Source organism: Bombus pyrosoma, linkage group LG4 (assembly GCF_014825855.1).
Source record: "Bombus pyrosoma isolate SC7728 linkage group LG4, ASM1482585v1, whole genome shotgun sequence".
In the NCBI taxonomy this organism is placed as follows: domain Eukaryota; kingdom Metazoa; phylum Arthropoda; class Insecta; order Hymenoptera; family Apidae; genus Bombus; species Bombus pyrosoma.
The window spans coordinates 9,848,188-9,870,983 of record NC_057773.1 but is presented as its reverse complement, the minus strand read 5'-3'; the positions used below and the strand labels follow the sequence as shown (position 1 = coordinate 9,870,983).

Sequence of the window (22,796 nt, the reverse complement as noted above, 5' to 3'; positions counted from 1 at the left end):
TACCGGCCGTCAAGATTACAGCTCAGCTGCTGCTATCTAGTGGAGAAAATGTGTCTAAGCCGGGGCGTACTCGCTTGATTGCGTCATAAGAGAAACTGATTTTCCTACGTAGTCAGCCATATTGACTCGCGCGTAAGGACATTGAAAGCAGTTCCATATTCGTTGTGCTCACGGTTTGAATTAAATAGTGCGTTGTTATCACGGAAATTTTCTAATCCAGTTGCATTTTCTATGAACTGTGATTGCTCGCTGTGCGAAGAATTGGGAAATATCAAGGTATGTAAGCAATAAATATTTGTACTCGTGAGGGGACTATTTGAAAATGGTGCGAGTATGGGCCGTGGCCGCATCCAGCGTCGCCCCGCGATTCGACGGACCTGTTTCGTATTCGTAGCCGTCGGTGGAATTGGAACAAGAGTTGTTTATGTGCTTATGGTAGGAAGTAATCCGTTATCTGCTGGGGAAAAAACAATTAGTGCTTCAACCCTGTGTATATTTTTTCTTATTATATCTTTATCTCCGATTTTCTCATCGTGGTGCATTATTTAAGAAAAGATCGCGTCTATATCCTATAGGTAAGTTTATTAGTTTTCAGATTTCACTTATTACTTTCGTGACACACTGTAACAAGGTTTTCTTCGACAGTATTAAATCATTTTAAGATATTAGACATGAAATTAGTAACAAATTTATACAGTTTTCTACATAATGCCGATGAATTAGAATGCATGTTTTTAAATATCAATGTTTACTATCATTTTACAGAAGTACATATGTATATACCGACTCTTACATAGTGATTAAATTTCTGTCATTTTATTACGAATGTCTCATTGAATTTTTATATAAAAGTTGATATTGTAAAAAGAATATGTATTATTCACATAATCTCCAGTAATGTCAAAGTATAAAATGGAAAGAATAACATCTATCTACTGTTATACATGTTACTAAAAATGTCGAGAATATTGATACGTAAATATTTCGTACTCTACATATATATATATGTTTCGATCAACAGTATACGGAAACATCTGCTTGGTCCGGTTGGTAGAAATTTCCGATACAACGTTTATATCTACTATCGTAGTGTTTTTCTTAAATTGCATGAATATTACATCGTGCAACATGTGAAGCAGTGTTTAAAAACTAAACTAAAACTATTGATCTGTATACTACAAAAGATATACTACACAGATACGATTTAGATCGAGACGATTTAATGAAAATAAATAAGCATATAGTTACGATTCTGTGTCTATCTTAGTAAAATTCAATATGTATACTTTACCAAATACACCTGTATATTTTTAGTAATTGCAAAGACCATAGTCTTACCATTTCAACAAGTTTGTTACATCTAGTGCTAAATTTGTAACAAAATTTGTTAGATTGTATAATGATATATCGCTGTTTACCAGAAACTATTCGATTAAAGTAATCTAAGAATTCTGACAGACAAATGGAATCGATAGAGTCAAGATTGAATACATTCTTTGTGTGCCATGTATCGTATTTCGTCAGAAAGACTATGTATCATCCATTCTTTTACGAGTCGTGATACGAGACGCGCAGAATCCGTTGGAAATCAGTGTTGAGCGAAAATTAAGAAAATTACGCTGTCACTAAACCGAGAATAATTGACAAATTTTAAACAACACCGTGCAATTTATTTCCATTATCCTATCATTCCCGCTTTCATGCGCGACCCTGAGGCTAAAGTGCTTTCCCGAAGTGTGCCACACGCTTGGTACTTTGCCATGCACACTCTCTCTTTCTCTCTCTTACTTTGTACTGTGGATTCAATCAAACAAGGAAATTTCCAGTGATTTGTCGAACTTGATAAATTTTTGAATTATCTGCCGGTTCTTTTATCGAAAATCTATAGTCTTTGGAATCTATGATTTAAAATTATACGTTAGACGTATATAGATTGTCACTCAAATTATTCTAAAACTATGAATATTTTTAACAAATGATTTTATTGCTATTAGAGCTACATATTGTAGAATAGTATGGTACGATAGAATTAATTTATAAAAATTGATACAAATAACAAAATTAATATTTACATTATAAGTCGTCAGATAGTACGGAAGAATTTTATTGCTTTAGATGATATCGATGACTCATATGATTTTACCTTCTACGAGACCTTTTGTTCGAGCTTTGGGATTTCGTCATTTTGCCGGCGAACGCTTGTTACGATCAATTAGGTCAATTATGTACTTTGTCACAGAAATGCCAGCTTTTCGAAACATCCATTAGCCCGGTTGCGTTTCTAGCTCTTGCCAATGATCGATCAGAGCTTTCTTTTCTGCATTTCAATTCACATACATACATATATGTATACGTTCTTAGAACTCTCTGCAACGACAACTATTCTTCGCGTTATAAAATTTTCTTCGTATGTGTGATACAAATTATTCCATTTTATGTGACAACATGAAATCAAAGAAACATTTCAATCATTCTAATCGGTTCAAATTGTACATGGTAGCGGAGACTAGCTAACGCGTAGATTAACCAATGTAAGTATAGATTCCAGCGTGTATTTAGGATTATTGCCTCAAACGATGCATACCCGTTAACCAGAGCAAGGAAGTATATTCACGAGCGGTGCGTGTAGGGAGGTGTGACGTTGATAGGAGGTGATACACGACACGACCAAAGTTACAATGAACTTGGGGGAACTGAGCTTACACACCGGTGAAATACACCGTATAATGTGGCTTTCTCCCATACACACGGAGCTGCGTGCACGTGAACTATGACACAAATCCCGTTCAAATGCCTTGACTATTCAAATTCTTAAATTGATAGCAAATCGATAGACAGATTTTTAATTATATACCTTGCGAATCATTATCAAAATGAGACGCATTGCGTTTTGTACAGCTTGTTCAAAATAAAATGTTTGTTAAAGAAATGTAAATGTAAGAAGAATGATTTACTTTGTAATTGTGTAAAAGGATCAGGTAGTTCAGGTTTAGAAAGTACACGAAATTTAGTTCAGATTAGTCAAGTTATTCGAATCGAAAGTGTTCGATGAACTTAAATAACTTCAAGCTTATGGTTATATAAGTTCAGTTAATTAAAATCACTTGAATTTAAAACACGATTAGTTCGAAAGATTCAGTATGAACACAAAGAAAAGCTATTCAGAAAAGACCGATGTACTCATAAAAATTCATATATCAATTTGCTGTTATATCAAGTAAATAAGTAACACGCGATTCGTTGGTCGACTGGTACATTGGACAATGAGTGGCATTCATCGCGAACGATAATCGGTGCTATTATCAGATACTTTTATCAGTCTATTGACACTCAGTCGGTATTCTTATCAAGAATTTTCATATTCAATAAAAATTGAAACACGTGCATCCATATTAGTTCGTATGATATAATAATAGTATCTAACAGTTTCAGGCGTATCACACCTGTTAGCATAGTAGCGTATATACTCCGCGTGGTTGGCCGATTCACGTAAAATTTAATTGTACGGCTGGCTGGCACTCGCGTACTATGTATGTATCTGTCTTCCGTAAAGCAATCGCCGGAAGTATCGGCGTTCCCCGCGCGAAAGAAACGCGAAAGATAAATGCGAACAAGGCGTGGCTACGATCTACGATCGTCACGTGCTTCGCTGTACTATGATTGGCACTGTAATTTGTGATCAACTTAAATAGTCGTTCGTGTAATCCTTCACGCACGACATTCAAAGCAACATGTAGAGCAGCAACGTACGCTTAAAACACATTGTATTCTTAGTTTGTATATTCACCGCCGATTTATATTCTTATATATATATATATATATATATATATATATATTTTCTGTCGGGCATTTTATGGGTTACACCATGTTCACAGAATATGTCTACCATACGTTTTACCAACGTTTGTATCCCTCGATTAAATCGCGCATGTAATAATCAACGAGATACGTGCTTTCTTTCTTTCGCTTTTTCTATTTCCGTCATGGCCGCTTGGCGCATCTAATCGTTGAGAATATTTTCTCTTCGGCGAATCGCCGTGGCACGCAAAGCCTCGTTCAGTTAGTCAAGTTACTTGAATTGAAGATGCTCGGTGAATTCAATAAGTTGACTTCAAGTTTATGACCATACGAGTTCAAATAGTCGAGTTGGAATCGTTTGCATTCAAGCAACCTTACTTACGATATCTAAAGCCTCTAGATCAGTCTAAGTTATAAGAATTTAAGCAATTTAATAAACGATTTAGAATGGCTTTTGCCTCGTCGTATCTTGCGTATAGATTATCGTACTTTTCTAACTTTACAATATGATACGAAACGAAAAAACTGGCTCTAGAAATCTAATTAAATTAAGAAATTAATAAAAATTGATTAGAATTGATTAGAATAATTGAATGGGATCGATTGGATTAGCTTCCTGAAGACTCACATGTATGGTTTAAGTAGATATTACGATAAGATTATTACACGTATGTATATCGAATTTTATTAATGCTGATAAAATTCTAGCACGCGAGGTGTGTACAGTTTTGCAAGAATGGAACACTTCTGTGTTTCCACGAAGAAAGGGCATGGAATTAGGGCCGTGAGAGATTCGGAAAACTTTTCACTAACGGGGAACTTGGAATAAATATTCCGCGAATGAAGGCGCGCACTGGGAACAGGGAACGATTTAACCATGAAAAAGCAGAGCGCAATAACGATGTAGAGTAACAGAATCGTAGCGTTATGGTAGGACACGGCCAATTATCTCGGTTTACGCGGGGAAAAAGTGGCCGTAAAAAAAGGCCATTGCCATTGTTGGCACCAAATCACTGTGAACCCAGAGAAACAAAACGGAAAGACTGCTCGTTTATGATTGCGTTTACGTTTGTACAAAGAAATTCTATTGTCCTCGTGAAAATTTAACGAATTCAACAAAAACTGGTTGTTCTTTACACATACTGGAACATAAGTGGCATACTGACATATATAATATTTGTAGTAACGTTCTTGAAATTCTTCTAAAATTGTAGAGTGATCAAAATTAAAGATGACTCATGCGGCATGGTGTGTAACACGCGATCGAGGCTGTATTATACGTTTTCGTCGTGAACGAGCTCTCGAGCTTTTAATTCTACGCACACGTAACAGACTCCTCTTTGAACACTTGTGAACGAATCCTCGTGTAAAAATACACGAGGGAGTCGTAGCGCAGTGTTTAATTAAAGTTCGAACCTTTCACTCATTCTCCGATCTAACGCACACGAGGTCGCTTATTCTTTAGCTCGAGAACGTAATTGCTGGTTAATTTCGCCAGTTGAAATTACGAGGCGAGGCGTTTGCTTGCTCCTTCGACTGAATAAATCTACGTGCAACCAGCGGAAAAGAGCGTAGGGTAAAATTCGCAGGTCTGATTTGAACGAACGAGAGAAGGAGAGAAGAATCGGTATATTCTGGTTGGTAAAATTTTCGACGACGTTTTTACAGCTTTCAGACCTTTAATTTCACGCATCAAAGAATCTTCCTCGCCCTCTGTGTCTGTTTCCCCTGCTCTTGTCTTCTCACCCCTGCAATTCCTACCATTGAAACTCGCGACAGAGGAAGACCTACGATGAATGCCTCTGCGAACGCGGTGAAAGAAAGGGTTGAACGAGAGAAAGAGATGAACGCACGGGGAACCCCGTTGTTTTCGATCGGTGAAGCGGGACGCGTCTGCACGACACCGATAAAAATTCTCTTAAATTGTGTACGCACCCTCGCGAATGAATCGACTCTACGGTTAAATCTGTGCCTGTTTCTATCGCTATGAAAAGTCACCGTCACTCCATCGTTCCTCGCGAAAACGAGCTCTAATTCTTTCTTCCCCTTCGCCATAATTTTCACGCGCGAAAGATTCGTTCTACTCGTTAATCTCCCTCGACGTCAGATTCTCCTGAGGCGAGCAGCAGGTCTGCTTTCTGGTTGAGATCTAAATTTCTTAGAGATGTCGTAAAAAATCTTCCTAAAAACTTTCTTGGAAGAGAATCGTAGCTGACGAAGGGTAGTAGACTGCGAACGTTTATGTAAATTTACATTTTTATGAACAAAATGAACGAGGTGGTATCTAAGCAGAGATTTGTTTCACGTTAGATATTTTATATCTATATGTTTGTGCATTAAGAGCAGCTTAAAATATTCGCAGTGTAGTAACAAGTGGTGTATTTTCGTAATGCATCGAATTTTTTTACCTCCTGGAAGATCAGGTGATTGGCAGGAGGACAAGCAGAGTTCCTTTTTCTCTTTCTAGTCGTATCAGTTGCATGGTTAGTAGCCATAAGTTTGACCGTACTTCAGCAGTCGTTTGTTACCACTTACCGGCCGGAAAATTGTGAACTGGCAAATGAGCTACTCCCAAGTCGCAATGATCAACTCGACGCCTTTCATCATAAACTTCTGAATTTTATCAGAGCATTAAGATTAGAATATAAATTTACAGGAACCAAGCGATTTGTCATGATAGAGATAATCAGAGATTCGACTTCCGTATGATTTAAATATCGCTCGTTGAAACGTCGATCGATCAAACATCCCCTAACGGAGGTTGATATTCGCCTCTCGTGTCTCTGGAAGAACCACGTGCATTTTTATCGATTCGCCGAGAGCACAATGTCTCACACGTGAACCCGAGACTCGTATTAGGTAGAAGTCGACGTCGACACAAGGGATTTAAATGCCGACATTCGAAACGATCGAGTCCACTTGTGCTCGAGTTGGAGCACCGTGTATTCATTCACGTACAGTTGCGAAGTACCACCACCATTGGGTTAATAAACCCTGTGGTGCATGCATATGCAAAGCTGACGTGTTTTCTAATGACATCCTCTGCGCTTCGTGCTCTTCCGCAAGTACGGTTTGCGGTATGATTTCGTCGAGTCGTTAACTGCGTACCTCGATGTTCGATGTGGTACACCTTGATAGTTGAATTACTAAAACGATGTTTAAACGATTGCCTTCCGTTAAAGTTTCGTTAATTGGGAATTATGATACAATGCATATAGGTATTCTTTCATTTCTCGTAACTGGATTTTTATTAACCTTAGGACCTTAACTATGGACTATTCTTTTCTGAGAGGAGTTTGAATTTTTATTTCATTAGCGCAATTCAGCGGAGAATTTTGGAAGCTTTAGCGTTTTTGTATTTTAGCATTTAAGTATCTTCGATTGTAAAGAAACTTCAACAAATAAATACATGAGAAGTTTAGAGCAAAAGTGAGAAAAATTTTCGAAGGAAAATTCAAACAAACTAGTTGATTTAATGAAATAGCAAAGTAATGGCTAGTAAAATAATGACAAGGCTGCGAACGTCTATAGATAAAGGTGAAGGTCGCGACCGAGGATTAAAAAGCTATTTCTTGATTCTAATTTCATAAAAGAGTTTTTGCATGTTTACTTGTCGTTTGAATGGTAATTTATTTTTTCAATCAGATATACTAACTTTCCGTTTCGTATTTTCTTCCATTACCGCATCATTTAGGAATTTGCGCGAACTTTAATAAATTTCAGTCTCGGAGATGGAATAAATAATTCCGTTCAACCGGTCAGAACTTCGATCTCATCTATTTTTATCAAGGTGGAGCAACGCGCCTCGAAAGTAATTCTGCGCCGCCGTATCTCGAGAGGTATGAATTCATTCATTAAAGACGATAGCTCTTTAATGCTTATGGAGGATGAGACGGTTGTCCACTCAGTCTCACCGAACGTGTGTACACGATAGTTGTGGGCGTGTGTCGTGGATCACGCGACCCTCGTTTACGATAAAACTCTTTGACACACACGGCCAAATGAAACCCACGCGTTTCTTGAAAGGATCTCTTCGCGACGTCGACGAAAAAACCGAATTCTTTCAAACCGGCTCGCTCCATTCAACAGGCCTTTAAACTTTCAGCTGACCCGTTAGCAAAACGAGACGATCGACCGGTTTCTTCTACGTGTCTCGTGAATCCATGCTGCCCGTTTTAAGTTTCCAATGTTTCTTTGGTATCTATCACGGCCTGGAACGTGGTCTGTGCAGACGGTTGAAAACCATGTCTCTTACCTAGCATTTCTGGAATATCGTTGATTCACTTAGTCAAGGCTTTAACCTGGTCGATCGTATTAGAGTATATATGTACACGTATATACGTATAATATTGGTCAACTCATCATTGTGCCTGTTAACCGAGATATTACTTCATCGTGCAGTAAAGAGTACTGTAAAGGACGTCTGCTTCCAGCGATGACGACATCAGACTTGTCGAACTTGCACCGCCACGTATCTCTATTTCTATGAATTCCAGCACGATTTCTGTGATCTCTACGTGTTGTATTTAAAAGTTGAATACCGTTGAATCATAGATATTCAATGCATCGCACCTGTCTCTATGTCACACGACTAATTTTATCATTTGTCTAATAAAATCTGTGATGCAGGAAGTTTGTTCTATTTTATGTCAGAGTATAGTTACCAAAGGAGTTTACTCTTTCTTTCTTTCATCTTTTTTTTTTTTTTGCTCGCTGTTCAGTTGTAACGTTACGCAACAACGTAACAGAGTTCAGATTTATGTAATTACTCTTTTGTAGGGATCGATGGTTGCGTGTCTGTGTAACGAGATATTCGGACAGAATTGAACGTTAAACCGTGATTTCCGTTTTAATGATAATGCACGCGGGTCTCTCCCTTTGTGTATTTGCTCGTGCGTGACTCATGGGACGCTCTCGGCTCCTCAAACTATCGCGAAAACTTCGGGGAATCACTGCGAGTGCATTTTTCCGTTCGCTCTCTTGCAGCAAGGCTGCACTAATGGTATTTGCAACGACAAACGACGTCCTAGTATGTCTCCGATTCCATGCAATTGAGGTTGAATTACTATTTGCTCTCCGGCATTGCATAAGGGACTATGCTCAGAGCTACAGACCTGTGCTCGTCGATTTGAATACTATGTACATGGTCTCAGCAGACCGTGTCGGTCAGGGTCATACTGCACATTATTTTCATGGTTACTTTTTACTTGGAAAAGATCAATTCTGGATTTCGAAGGATTTTTATGCTCGATGCTTTTTTATTCGAAACCCTTTACCATCGATTCCACGCTCGAAACACGTTCTCTTCGGTTAATCGTTGAACAGACGCGATATTTTTATAGCAACTTTATCGCGTCTAACAATACCTGGCTTGTGTATTTTGGTAGGCTTGGTGTTATAAATATCGCCGGCTTATTGGCTTTGTATCGAGATATCTTGCGTGGACGTGTATTACCTTCTATCTGTCTCACTCAGAAGGCGAACGACCTGTGACAAATGCGCACACGTGTCTCTGTTGCACGTAACTGCAACTTGTTCTCAAACTTTTTACGAAATCATTTGTCTAGTAGTATTTTTCTTTGACGTATGTCGATATTGGCGGATACTAGACGTTGTAGAAACTCGTGCCGTTGGGATCTAGGTACTCGATGTAACAGTACATTCTATCTACAATGTTTTCCTCTTACTGCCTGGAGACCTCGAAGATAGAAACGAGCATGTTGCGTATATGCATTAGATGATAAAATGAGCAAACGTTCAGATCGTTACAAGAAAGAAATGAGTTTTTATTGCGGAAGGTTTCATTCAAATTATACGCTTGTATAAAGTAGTAAATAATTTCAAAGTACATACTTCGTTGTCTTTAATGTTATTTTTTTTTTCCTGATATTTTCCTTATAGTTAATGAGATAAGAGTTGGGGTGTTTTATAGACCGGGGTATATGTAACTCGAAGAGCTCCGGCAAATATTGATTATTTCTCTACATGGCACCCTCTGGTCTAGACGGGATCTATACTCGAATACACTGAACCAGCACGCAATATTATTTCTTCGATGTAGTTGACGATTAAGAAAGCAGATCTATTTAGAGGATTAATTCGTGCGTCGTTGGTAGCAAAGTAAGGAACCTGCTATATAACATGGATTAACACGCATAAATCTTCTTAGCACAGGATTGAAATATGCCGGAGGAACAGAAGTCCGCTGGTAGTCAACCAGAGGTAACGGCAGAAAATGGGACTGGAACAAACTCGCCGACCAAAAGTCCAGTGAGCAAAGGCAAAACAGCTCTTGCAAGAATCACTTTGCTAGATGGAACCGTGAAAGACTTTCACATAGATGTAAGCTATCAAATTTTTCTTTCATCCTTCCAGAAGGATGAATTTCCTCGACGTCGACGAAAACCGTATGAGAAATTGATTTTGTTCCAGAGGAAGGCGAAAGGCCAAGAATTACTTGACATGATATGTCAGAGTATGAATTTGATGGAGAAGGATTATTTTGGCCTTATTTACGAGGACAGACACGATTTGCGAAATTGGTTAGATCTGGATAAAAGAATCGCAAAATTTGTGAAAAGTACGTAGTCTTCTTTTCTCTTTCTTTTTCCTCGTATATTATGTGATATCATTGTTGGAAGCAATTTGTGTTGGTTTTATATCTGCAGACGAACCGTGGAAATTTAATTTTGAGGTGAAATTTTATCCTCCGGATCCAGCCCAATTACAAGAAGACATAACTCGTTATCAGCTATGCCTTCAAATCAGAAACGATATTATCACAGGCCGATTGCCGTGTTCGTTTGTAACTCATGCTCTTCTAGGTTCATATTTAGTTCAGTCAGAAGTCGGAGATTACGACCCAGATGAGCATGGCCGTACATATTTAAAGGATTTCAAATTTGCCCCTAATCAAACTCCAGAGTTAGTGGAGAAAGTAATGGACCTTCATAAAACGCATAAGTTAGTCTCGTTTAATGATTAGCCATTTATCCAAATGATGGTAGAGTTAATAATAAAGAAAATTTCACCAATATTTAGAGGTCAAACACCCGCGGAAGCAGAACTCCATTATCTCGAAAATGCAAAAAAATTAGCGATGTATGGAGTTGATCTTCATCCTGCTAAAGATTCTGAGGGCGTGGATATAATGTTAGGTGTATGTTCATCGGGTCTTCTCGTTTATAGGGATCGATTAAGAATCAATAGGTTTGCTTGGCCAAAGATACTAAAAATCTCGTACAAAAGGCATAACTTTTACATAAAGATTAGGCCGGGTGAATTTGAGCAATTTGAATCGACCATTGGCTTCAAGTTAGCTAACCATAGAGCTGCGAAAAAGTTATGGAAAGTATGTGTAGAACACCATACTTTCTTCAGGTGAATAATTATCTAATAATGATTTTAAGTAGCATAGAATATATGAATAAAGGTAAAGTATAAGATAAAGTAATATGCACATTTTCTAGGCTCATGAGTCCTGAGCCTGTAAAGAAAGTCGGTTTGATACCACATCTGGGTTCTCGCTTCCGATATTCAGGAAGAACTCACTACGAGACAAAGAAGACTCCCATTGATAGGCAACCTCCACAATTCGAAAGATCTTTAAGTGGTCGTCGTCCTACATCTCGTAGTATGGATGGTAAAAAGACTTCTGATACTTATTAACTTTAGACGCAATATGCAGCCAGTGCCGTTTTGACACTTTTGTCGCAAAGTTATCACTTTAAGATTTTGAAAGGTATGTGTGCATTATACAGCGTTAGGGGGTCCTAAACAAGTTGAATCTTATGGTTCAGAACCAAGTAAGAGGCATACAATGAGCTATGAACCTGAAATGATTCCTGACATGGAGCATATAGATCAACGGCCTAGCCCAATAAAAAAACAGAAAGAAAAGGTAAAAAAGAATACATTTAAATATATCAAACATAGTAATAGTTAGTAGAGGATGCATGGAATCGTCATGCAAATTGAAAATTATTCCATGAGAAATTCTTTTAAAGGCAATATTTCTGCGGTCTACGCTTTCAAACAAAGCTTTTTTCTAAAGAGTTTGATGGTATAATAATAAATTTAACTAATTAATTACCTTTATTGTTATTATATATAATCATTCTTTTTAAGTACTATTGAAATTCTAGTTACATTATACAACGGAGAAATTGTAGAACATCAATTGGTTCACGTATAAGCAAGAGATAACATATTTCATAAAAAGTTGGAATTAATCATTATGCACTATTGTTTTTAAGTCAAACGGATAATATCTGTAGACATGGCATGTTGATAAGTTTTTGTATGCCATGTATTAGAGATAGTTGAATGCATTAGATATCTAATACGTTTACTCCAAAATTATCAAAACAAGTTGAATAATGCACATGCAAGTTAATTAACATGAATTAAAAATTGCACATGTTAAGTTAAAAACTTGATGGGAAAGCTAAACTTAATATTGTTTCTATCCATTCTACATAATATTTAATATATATAATATAATATAATATAATATAATATATAATATATTATGGTTAATTAACTTGTATATATTCATACGGACTTGAAATACTTTTATGCAAGAAACTTAGAAATGTGTAGATTTTATAAAGTTTTATCTTACAATTATTATCGGAAATTGAACACATGGCATTTGTATGTAATAATTTAATTTCACAAATTTGAATTCAATATTCACATCCTAGTGCTTCAACCATAAAAACTAACTGACACCTAACTAACACCGGTAGCTCTCACGCAAAACAAGTGCTGGAACAACATCAGCTAGCAGTACCAGTAGTCTGGAAGGAGAATATGATGCAGATCGTGGCAAAAAGGTATAGAATTTCACCTGGAACATACTGTCATGCATTAACCAACATACTTTTATCCATATTAATGTATGTGACCATTTGGTGTTTTCCTTTTTTTTCGGTGCATGTTGCTATCTTTTATTTATTTTTTGCAAACATTATACGGCCATCGCCTCAAAGTTGAATTTCTCAAATTTTTTCAAATTTCTTTTATCATACATCACATGAGCATACGCAGGCGTAAATATTTTAATAAGCTATTAAACTGCGCTAATGCTTATGTTAGCATGCACATAACGATCACTTTATATAATGATTTATGTCAAGAAACATTCAAGCAAAGAAATGTACCATAGATACAAGTAAATTCTTCAGGAAAGTATATTCATCTAAAAAAATTAACAACTGATATTTTTTTGAGAGCGCAGACCGTAATTAGTTATCCAGCATGAAATATATGCTAAGAGAATGTGAAACACGTAGTTTATAATAGCTTAGCAATAGAAATGAATCGTGCTTATTGCATGAAGCGATGTGTGACTATAAATTTACTTATAGAAACCGGTCGGAGGAATTGCGGTCCTACCGCCCGGTGGTCTATTTAAGAAGAAGAAGGATAAGAAAAACGAAAGCGAAAAGGAAAATCATAATGATCTCAACAATTCTGATTTAATAAATGAAAGTGCTATTATTGATAACAACGACGTGAAGTCACCCAATAAAAAAGAATCGAAAAAGAAAGATAAGGAAACGCTAGAAAAAAGTGACAAGAACGAAATAAAGTCACCTAGTAAAAAAGAATTGAAAAAGAAAGAAAAGGAAACACCAGAAAGAAGCGCTTTTATTGATGAATTAAAGTCACTCACTAAGAGAGATTTAAAAAAGAAAGATAAGGAAATGTTGGAAAAAAGTGCTACTCTTGACAACAACGAAATAAAGCCACTCGGTAAAAAGGAATTGAAAAAAAAAGAAAAGGAAATGTTAGAAAAAAAAGACAAGGAAATGCCAGAAAAGAAAGACAAGGAAATTTCAGAAAAGAAAGACAAGGAAATGTCAGAAAAGAAAGACAAGGATATGTCTGAAAAGAAAGATAAGGAACTGTCAGAAAAGAAAGACAAGGATATGTCTGAAAAGACAGACAGTGAAACACCAGAAAAGAAAAGCAAGGAAATGTCAGAAAAGAAAGGCAAGGAAACGCCAGAAAAAAGAGATAAGGAAATGCTAGAAAAAAAAGATAAGGAATCGTTAGAAAAGAAAGACAAGGAAACGTCAGAAAAGAAAGATAAAGAAAAGAAAGACAAAATAAAGGTAAGTACAGTAGAATTTCATTTATCTGAACACGTTGGGGGATAAACTTCATATAATAGGAATAATAGAATTCTTTTTTATTGATTATTTTCACTACTTATGAATTGTTATAGATGTTTATATAATTGGAGTAGCACTCGGAAGTAGTCTAGATAATTAATTGTAGATAATTAACGTGATGTTGAATGTTATAAAGATTATAATGTAATGTTGAATGTTATGAAGATTATCTGATACGCAACTGATATACAAAGTATTAAATACATCATAAAATGCTTAAATAATTTTATTTTCTAATAAAGTTTGTCACAGTATTTTGACGCTATGAACAAAACGTACAAAATTTACCTAATATTCAATGTGTTCATTGGACATTACCTACAATTTTGTTCCAATAATTGAAGTTTTAAAATGTTATAATGAATGATCCAATTATGTGAACTGTTGGTTCCCTTTAATGGGTTCAGATGAATGAAGTTTCACTATAGGTTCTATTTGCACTGTATGATATTTGCATAAACGATTTAGAGTATTTAATTTGCCACATTGTATTGCTGTTCCATTTTTCCCTAAAATTTGTCCTTCCTTTATTAGTATATGTTTTCACTAAATGTTGATTGAGTATTAGAACTATATTATATATCTCATCTTCAATGAATTCCTTTTTATGCCCCTAATTTCTTGATTTACGAGTTTATCAATTTTAGTTGTAATATATCCTATTGATTTTCTAATTTGAGGTTATTTTGATCTAATAGTTTATCATTCTTGGTATGAATAACATTTACTTTCAAACCATCTGGAGGTAATAAAATGTCAAAGATCCTTCATAAAATTTAAAGTATTAATAAACACCATACTTGGTTGGTAATTAGCGCTTTCTTATTAGTGTGCAACAGACATAATGTGCAACAAACATTACTGGTGCGTTCTTATCAGTGTTTGGTATTTGCTGTTCACTCAATTCTATAGATTCCACATAATTGAGACTAGGAGATCTGAAAGAGGAGTTTCAGATTCTTTGGATTTTCTTTTTTCTGTTAATACTACTTAGTACTTTTTTCTCTTCATCAGGCACATAATTAAAGCCAAATCTATCCCACCTGCAGTAGTTAGTAGTTGCTAATTACGAACTTCAGATACAACTCTGTTTCTTTCATACGAAAGTTTAAGTAAATAATCTTCTAATTGGAGAAATTTCGATTTCTTTGTAATTGTGGCAACTCTATTTTTCGTCTCTTCCATACTTGATTTTTGATTCAAGAATTGTCCTATTTACTTTTTTGACACAGATTCTTCTGTGTCATCTTCGTCCTTTGACTCTTCTAGTTCTACATTATACTATACTATTTTAAAGGATATACGGGATGTAATAAAACCATTTTCTTCAAAAACGAAGAAAATTTTAACTTCAAGCACTACCCCAACAATAGTGAAAACCACAACTAAACAATCTGTAGTGAAGGATCAAGAAGGTGTGACACAAAACATAGAAGAAAAAGTAGAAGATCTTACACCTGGAGGCACAGGCCAAGTAACTGTTTCTACACAAATTAATAAGGTGATGAAACTTTTAAAATTATCCATGATATTAAGACACATAAAGTAAGGGGAAAGATATTGTCAAAAAATTAGATCTTTTCATTTCTTCTCTTTTTTTTTAATACTTTTTATTTAGCTTCTTCTTATAATTTTAAAACAATTTATAGTATCCATTTCCCTTGATTAAATTTCTATTGATCCCAGCTTATTGAAGTGTTTGAATGATATTTATTGAATGATATATTATGGTATATTGTGAGTAGTCTTATGATATAGATAGACTGTAGACATTATTATATGATTCTTAGATATTAAGTACTTAAATACTGCATGTAAGAAATATATGTCATTAATATAAGTAGCAAATGTGATTTTTGAACAAAAAAATTTTTTATTATCCTGAAAAAATATGTAAGATGTAACTTATTAATATTCCTCTATTTACTATAATTTTATATGTACATACATATTGCTGCTTTATTATAAGACATTAGTTACCTTGTAGTTATATTTAGGCAGAGACATCAGATGATGGTAGGGCCCCATACATGACAGCAACTGCTGTTACTACACGCACTGCTACAATGCATGAAGATCTTGAAAAAAATCAGAAAACCAGTCAGGTTTGTAATGTTATTATTCACTTTCTTAAAAAGTTTTAAATGACCTGCTTATTTGATTGCAATTTTAATCTACTTGTTCATATGCATTGTATGCAAATATTTTTAACTCTTTTATATATATTTCATGATATATTTTTCTATAAAGCTAGAATTATTTTTTTATATTTTTTTTATATTAGGTAGAGGAAAAAACTGTAGCACATACAACAGCAACCAGTGCAACAAGACAAGAACAGAGAGTAGTAACTCAAGAAGTTCGAACAACAAGTCATGTACTTTCTGGTGAACAGGTAATGATTCATTAACAGCTTAAAATGCTAAATATATCAAGCTCACCACTAATGGATGAAGCATGTAAGCATTTATGTAAGTGATAATAATCACATACCGTGTTTTGATTGATCCTAACATTAAATCATTTAGAATATGTTCCATGTTAGTAATATGGTCATTGCACATATATATTTAAATAATTTTCTTTAATATTTACGGAAATTCGGGTAATATCATGAAGCTTTTTGGTTTTTATAACATATACTTAATTTTAAGTGTATAATATTCATTTTTTGTGTAATATACATATTGATAAATAAGAATCATGCACATTCAGTAAGCATATCACGGTATCATATGTTTAAACAAAGGGATCATAAGTTTAGTATATCAATAATACTTAATTCATTCAGGATATTGGTTGACTAATAAAGTTTAACCAGTGCTATTTTTTATTTAATTATTTTTTTATTTTTGTAATTAATTTTGCCGGCTTGGTTAACACATTGCATGGTGTAGCTGTTCTCACGAAGGCTCAGTACATCCAGTTCAAGCAGTGATGATTCAGGTACTCCAATTGACCTTGAAGATGATCAACAGGCTTTCTACAACCAATATTATCAGGTAAATTTTTAGGATTGAAAATCACTAAAAAGTTATATTCTTTTAGAAACAAGATTTTTTGAGAATTTAGAAAATTTAGTTCTGAGGATGAATCTTCACAAAGGTACATGCTTAAATCTGTTTACTGTACAAGAAATATGTCCTATAATGGATAAAAATTCATAGAATAATTAGTAAACTATTAACGCCAATTTTTTCATGTAGATTATATATTATTTAGATTATACACAGATACATCATATACTTTTAATCAATATTCATTTTACACTGATACTCATTTGTTGATATTCATGGGAACATAAAAATGATATTCATAAAATCATAGTAAAAAACCTAATCTACTCATTATTTCAAAGGCACTGGTTTTAAGGTATTAATCATTAATCAGTAAAAGTAACATAAATTCTATACTTTAATAATGCTTTGGTTCTTTGTATTATTTAATGTATTTATACTTGTAATATATTAATATAATTGTACAGTAATATACTGCAATATAACTGTTCAGTATATTATTTTTGCATTAGATATATTTTTTATCTCTTCTTTCTGAGAAGAGAGAGAGAGAGAGAAAGAGAAAGAAATATCATTTTATAAATTTAATTCAGGGTGATCCAGCTGGTGTTGTTGAAACAGAAACGCATGTTTACAAAGGAGAGCCAGAAAATAACGTAACAACAACTACTACAGTTCCACTAGTAGCAACTGAAACTAGAAAGGTAGCTGTTGAAAGTGAAGATGGTATGTACAGTGCAACTGGGGAAATAGTTAGTTCTCAGACAATATCCAGTAAAACTCGCACTGTTGAAACGATAACGGTAAGATTCGGAATTTTTTAATTTTTAATTGTTAGTATCTGTTAAGTGCATACGTGATTGCATTTTTAGTATAAAACTGAAAGAGATGGAGTTGTAGAAACTCGTGTAGAACAAAAAATTACGATACAATCAGATGGCGATCCGATTGATCATGATCGAGCTTTGGCAGAAGCAATTCAAGAGGCAACGGCAATGAATCCTGATATGACAGTAGAAAAGATAGAAATTCAACAGCAAACAGCGCAGTAACTTGTAATGCATCAAAAATCACCTTTGTAAGAAGGGCACTCTTTGTCTAAAAGATGTAATGCTCGTAATTTTAAAAAAGATAAAATAAAAAATTAAATTGATATATATATATATTATGTATATCTTGGATATACAATGAATGGCAATTGATTTGACTCAGTTTTTGCTATTGGCAACATTCAATTAACCATTTTATCATATAAAAGGCTAATTAAAGCAACATTTATCATTTAACATATAAGAAACATTTCTTATAACAAATGTTGTTCAATGCTACGAGCTTCAACTTGATTAAAAATCAAGTTCTTACAAAAAGATGTCACGGTACATTGTACCATAAATGGCAGTGTTCATATTCAAAGTATGTATTATTTACATACTCAAAAACATAAATATATATTAAACATATTATGTATACATAGCTATATATATATGTAAACAAAAGCTAATTTGTTTATAACTATAAAAATATGACAGAGTGCCCACAAACTTACATCACTGCTTCACAGCGAACAAAATCATGATATTCACGCGATGTCTCATGTAATAAGCATATTAAGCTATTCATATAAAGTTCGTTTAAATAATGTTCAAATCTTGTTCAACAATATTAGATATATTCAAAAGCTTAATTTTTTAAAATCTTTTGCAGATTTTCTGTTGTAATTTAAATTTCTAATTTTAAGACTTCGTCTATGAGCCTAATATAATAAAAAACATAATAATTAAAAACACCTTAAAAAACATTTTGACAAGTCAAGCATATGTAACTGTAATATGCGTTTACGTTAATATGCGTTTAAACTATATGAACATTATAATATATATATATATAAGTCACTTGGAGAAGAATATATAGAAAGTAACAGTGGAAGACTTATAATATCTAAGTAAGAGACATACAAAATTTTTTTATAAGGCTTCGTATGATTTAAATGTAGCTTTTTTGCAATAATTTTTTGTATATGTTAATTATTTGTGACATATTTTTTTCAAAGTGAATATTACATAATGTTTACTGTATGACAAAGTCAGATTTCTCTAACTATGAAATATTAATATATACATTAAAATAAATACATATATATATATTATATATATGTACATGTACACAAACATTTATGATTATTTGGAAAAGAAAATAGAAATCTACAAAGTTTCCTATAACTTATAGTATTATTATCCAGCAATGTAAATTGAAAGGAGATACACATTGTTAACATTGCTATTGTATACATCTTTTATTTAATAATTTAAAAATATGTATTTGGAAACTATGTAGATTTTCAAAATATACTTCAAAGATTATAAGATTTATTAGTAATATTAAGATAAAAAATCATATGTATGTAACTTCATACCAAGAGCTATGATGCATTGGTCAGCGTATATGTCTAAATTTAGCTGTAACTTTTGTAGTTTTAAGACTACAAGTTCATATAAGATTTTATTTGTTTAATAGGTTATTTAATTTTTGTATGAACAACACATAGATATTGCTAAGAAGGAGGAAAGGCTGATAACCTGAATTTACAATAAAATTATTAAGATGCAAGTTATACTTTGCAAAAATAAAGCTATATAAATATATAATGTTATAAATATTAATACATACCGCTGCTTCATATATTTATGTGTGAATAATATATACGTATATATATTGTACATGCGTCAATTATGAAGCAACATTAAAATATGCATGTCACACTGTAGGAGGCTTGTTTATACCTTTGTTCTTTCAAGTGTTGATTAAAAAATGTCACTATATATTACGTTTGCATTTTGCACAAAGCATTTATTTTATGGTACTAAAAAATATGTTTCACGTTTTAATAATAAAAAAATCTTTTTTACTTTTCTACTTTTTACATAATACATAATAAAATGAAAGAAATATTTACATATACATTAGTTTAATAGCTGTTTATATTTATTATATCTTTTCTTAGTGATTGTGAACTTTGTCCATGTACAGTACCAGTCAGTATTGTTGTATTGTATTGTCACTTTATACGTATAAATAAAAAACATTAAAATTTCTATAGAACAAAGGATAATCATAGACCGTCTACGTGCGAGTTGCATTTCGTCTTATGTGTCACATTCTGTTATACGCTGGCAGCTAATGAATTGTTCAAATTTTATAAAATATATTGATCGTAATCTCATTTTACTTCATAGTATTAGTTTATATTTCAAATATGCTCAACAAGTATATTAGTTCTTATTTTTTTATTTATGAGCAGTTTTAGAAATTTCGTAAATCGAGTTTTATGTCTCGATATTATAAAAGGCAGTAAAATTATGTTGAAGAAGAAATTGATTTCCTACTTGTACCTTTTACACCATGTAATTCCATAATTTATATATTTGTTTTTATTGTATCTAACATTCCATGCTTATAGTGACTAACAAATATGTATTATAAAAGCCTGTGTCATTTAAAACTTATTTATTCGTTTATTCGTATTATTATATTTATCGCAATTTTATATTAGCTCTGCTTGAAGAGGTTTTTCATTACATTCAATTCATGTGCTTCTTGTGTTTCAGTTGTTACTCACAAAGTTAAGCTATAAAGATAAGATACAAATCTTCAAGCAGTGTACAAATGTAGTTAATAGTATTTTGTACTTTAATACTTCTGTGGTTCATTTAGTGATAACACGATGATTATAATATTATATACTTAATATTATAGTTATATAATATAATTATATAATAGTATTTTATGTGTAAGAACGTCATAACTGTTTAACTATGCACGTTTTGTTATTATTAAATTGTATTATTGTTTGACACGCATGAATTTCAATGTACTTTATTTTAATTATGAAAATGTTATGTTAATGCACATATAATATAAATGTCGCCTTAGTGCTAGAAAGTTGTACAAAATAATTGTAATTAGTTTGCCTTCAGCTTTTTAAGATAATTTGCCATACACTTTTTTTCAGCGCGATTTGATCATAGATTTTATTTTTATCTCATACACGACTTTCCAGCATGCAGGCAATAATTAATGGTTCATATAGAAATTATATAATACATAACTATAAAAAAATTTAATGCAAATGAGAAATATACAATGAATTATAAATAATTTTCTAAAAAAAAAATATTAATAAACAAGAAGAATACCTCTCATCCAAAAAGTTTGTTTTCTTATATGTAGTGTATTATGTCATTAATATGTTCCTAGATTCAAATAGGTGGCAATTTAACAATTTCACTGTTTAACAAAGGTTGTACACTAGGAAAGTTCTTAGTCTTAATTACATTACTCCAAAAAGGTTTTGTGGTAACATGACCATTCTTTACAATATTTATACCTAATGTAATTATAAAAGTTGATTAAATATTAATAACATTTTTACATGTATTAAAAATTATTTAAATAGCTTTTTGTATCAAGTTACCTATTTTCCATGATGGAAATATATATGATTGTGTTTTATTCATCGCAGATGTAGTAAACAATTTTGCATCAGGATGTTGAAATATCGCTCTGGATATTGATTCTTTTAATGAAGGCGGTAGATTTAACGAACCTGTAATATGAAGATATTCATTAAAAGTTTACGTTTGTTATGAAAAAATTGTCAATAATCATACTTGTAATATCTTCATCTAGTGTGGTATTCAATAATTTCTTTGTGTGATAAAGATGTTTATTTATCTTAAATCTTTTCATGAAACATTTACATGCATCTGTAACCATTTTTCCGTCAAGAGTTTCTGTAAGTTAGCATTATTTAGAGAGCAAAATGTAAATGGTAAGAAGAAGAAATCCAAATAAACTAGCATACTTATTGTGTCATTATTTGCGATAAGATTTTCTTTGCACCTATAATATTGAGTTACAGGATTGCCTTGTAAAGATAGATCTATTAAAGAAGTCAAAACACTTATACTTTCTGTTAAATCGTTGATATCATCAATAAAATTATTTGTGGCGTCTAAAACTTCTAATTTATGCAATTCTTTAATGCTTTTTAAAGATGTCATTTTATTACCCGAAATGTTGAGTACTTTCAGACAACCCTGAAAAATATTGTATAAGTAAGAAAAGAGAATTCAAAGATAATAATCAATTCAAACTTACAGATAAAGTGAGTACACTCCGTGGATCAAAGCATAATGATTCTCCAACAGATAACTTTTGATTTTCTACTTGCAAAACAGTTAAATTTTTTAAGCATTCAAGACCTTCCACTACCAGTATTTTATTATATCCTAAATAAAGTGTTTGTAATTTCTCAAGAAAATTTAAATTTTCTATTTTACTTATTGTGTTATGTTGCAAATATAAATGCGTCAAGTTAGATGCAAAGTGCAAATTTTCTATTTTCGAAATATTATTATTTTGTAAATATATTACTTTAAGATTTCTATAATTAACAAAATTACCCTAAAACAACATGATTATATGTATAGATTATACCTCGTTATTATTTTAATAAAATTAACTTACGATACTACTGATAAACATATTGTTCATGCGTAAATGAGTTAGACTATATAATTCGTCTTTTTTTACTTTCTTGCTAAGAGATTTACTTAATTGCATTTGTGAACATTTTCTTTCGATATATTCGGCGGTTAATCTCACCATGATTGTAAAATTTTATCAAATATAATAAGCGTAAATATATAAAAAATTGAGTGGTTTAGTCGTAATTGATCAAACATTTGTTGGAATGACGCGCCTTTTAAACGTGACATCTATATATTTCTTCATGAACTGA

General features: G+C 32.8%; 2 protein-coding genes across 9 annotated transcripts; one reads left to right on the top strand and one right to left on the bottom strand.

Moving 5' to 3' along the window:
- Positions 1–109: 109 nt before the first annotated feature.
- LOC122566745 (protein 4.1 homolog) lies at positions 110–19,638 on the top strand. 6 transcript variants are annotated; one of them, XM_043724436.1, is made up of 15 exons: positions 110–276; positions 9,973–10,140; positions 10,231–10,378; positions 10,467–10,761; positions 10,840–11,178; positions 11,268–11,440; positions 11,559–11,698; positions 12,549–12,635; positions 13,170–13,919; positions 15,277–15,480; positions 15,977–16,084; positions 16,264–16,374; positions 16,877–16,981; positions 17,590–17,799; positions 17,869–19,638. In XM_043724436.1, exons 2-15 carry the CDS (start codon positions 9,982–9,984, stop codon positions 18,046–18,048), a joined length of 3,009 nt encoding a protein of 1,002 aa, XP_043580371.1. In that variant the 5' UTR covers positions 110–276; positions 9,973–9,981; the 3' UTR covers positions 18,049–19,638. The 6 variants fall into 6 exon arrangements, with proteins under 6 accessions (XP_043580371.1, XP_043580369.1, XP_043580370.1 ...); XM_043724434.1 differs by having other exon boundaries at positions 9,968–10,140; XM_043724435.1 differs by lacking the exon at positions 110–276 and adding an exon at positions 337–575.
- LOC122566760 (protein phosphatase 1 regulatory subunit 42-like) lies at positions 16,381–22,792 on the bottom strand. Of its 3 annotated transcripts, XR_006316615.1 has the most exons (7): positions 22,523–22,712; positions 22,154–22,459; positions 21,858–22,092; positions 21,664–21,786; positions 21,468–21,599; positions 21,190–21,380; positions 16,381–16,962 (listed from the first exon to the last, which is right to left on the bottom strand). XR_006316615.1 is itself a non-coding variant. In XM_043724465.1 (6 exons), the coding sequence occupies exons 1-6, from the start codon at positions 22,661–22,663 to the stop codon at positions 16,922–16,924; spliced, it is 978 nt and encodes a 325-aa protein (XP_043580400.1). In that variant the 5' UTR covers positions 22,664–22,712; the 3' UTR covers positions 16,856–16,921. The 3 variants fall into 3 exon arrangements, 2 of the variants coding, with proteins under 2 accessions (XP_043580400.1, XP_043580399.1); XM_043724465.1 differs by lacking the exon at positions 21,190–21,380 and having other exon boundaries at positions 16,856–16,962; XM_043724464.1 differs by lacking the exon at positions 16,381–16,962 and having other exon boundaries at positions 19,779–21,380; positions 22,523–22,792.
- Between the last annotated feature and the right edge of the window lie 4 nt (positions 22,793–22,796).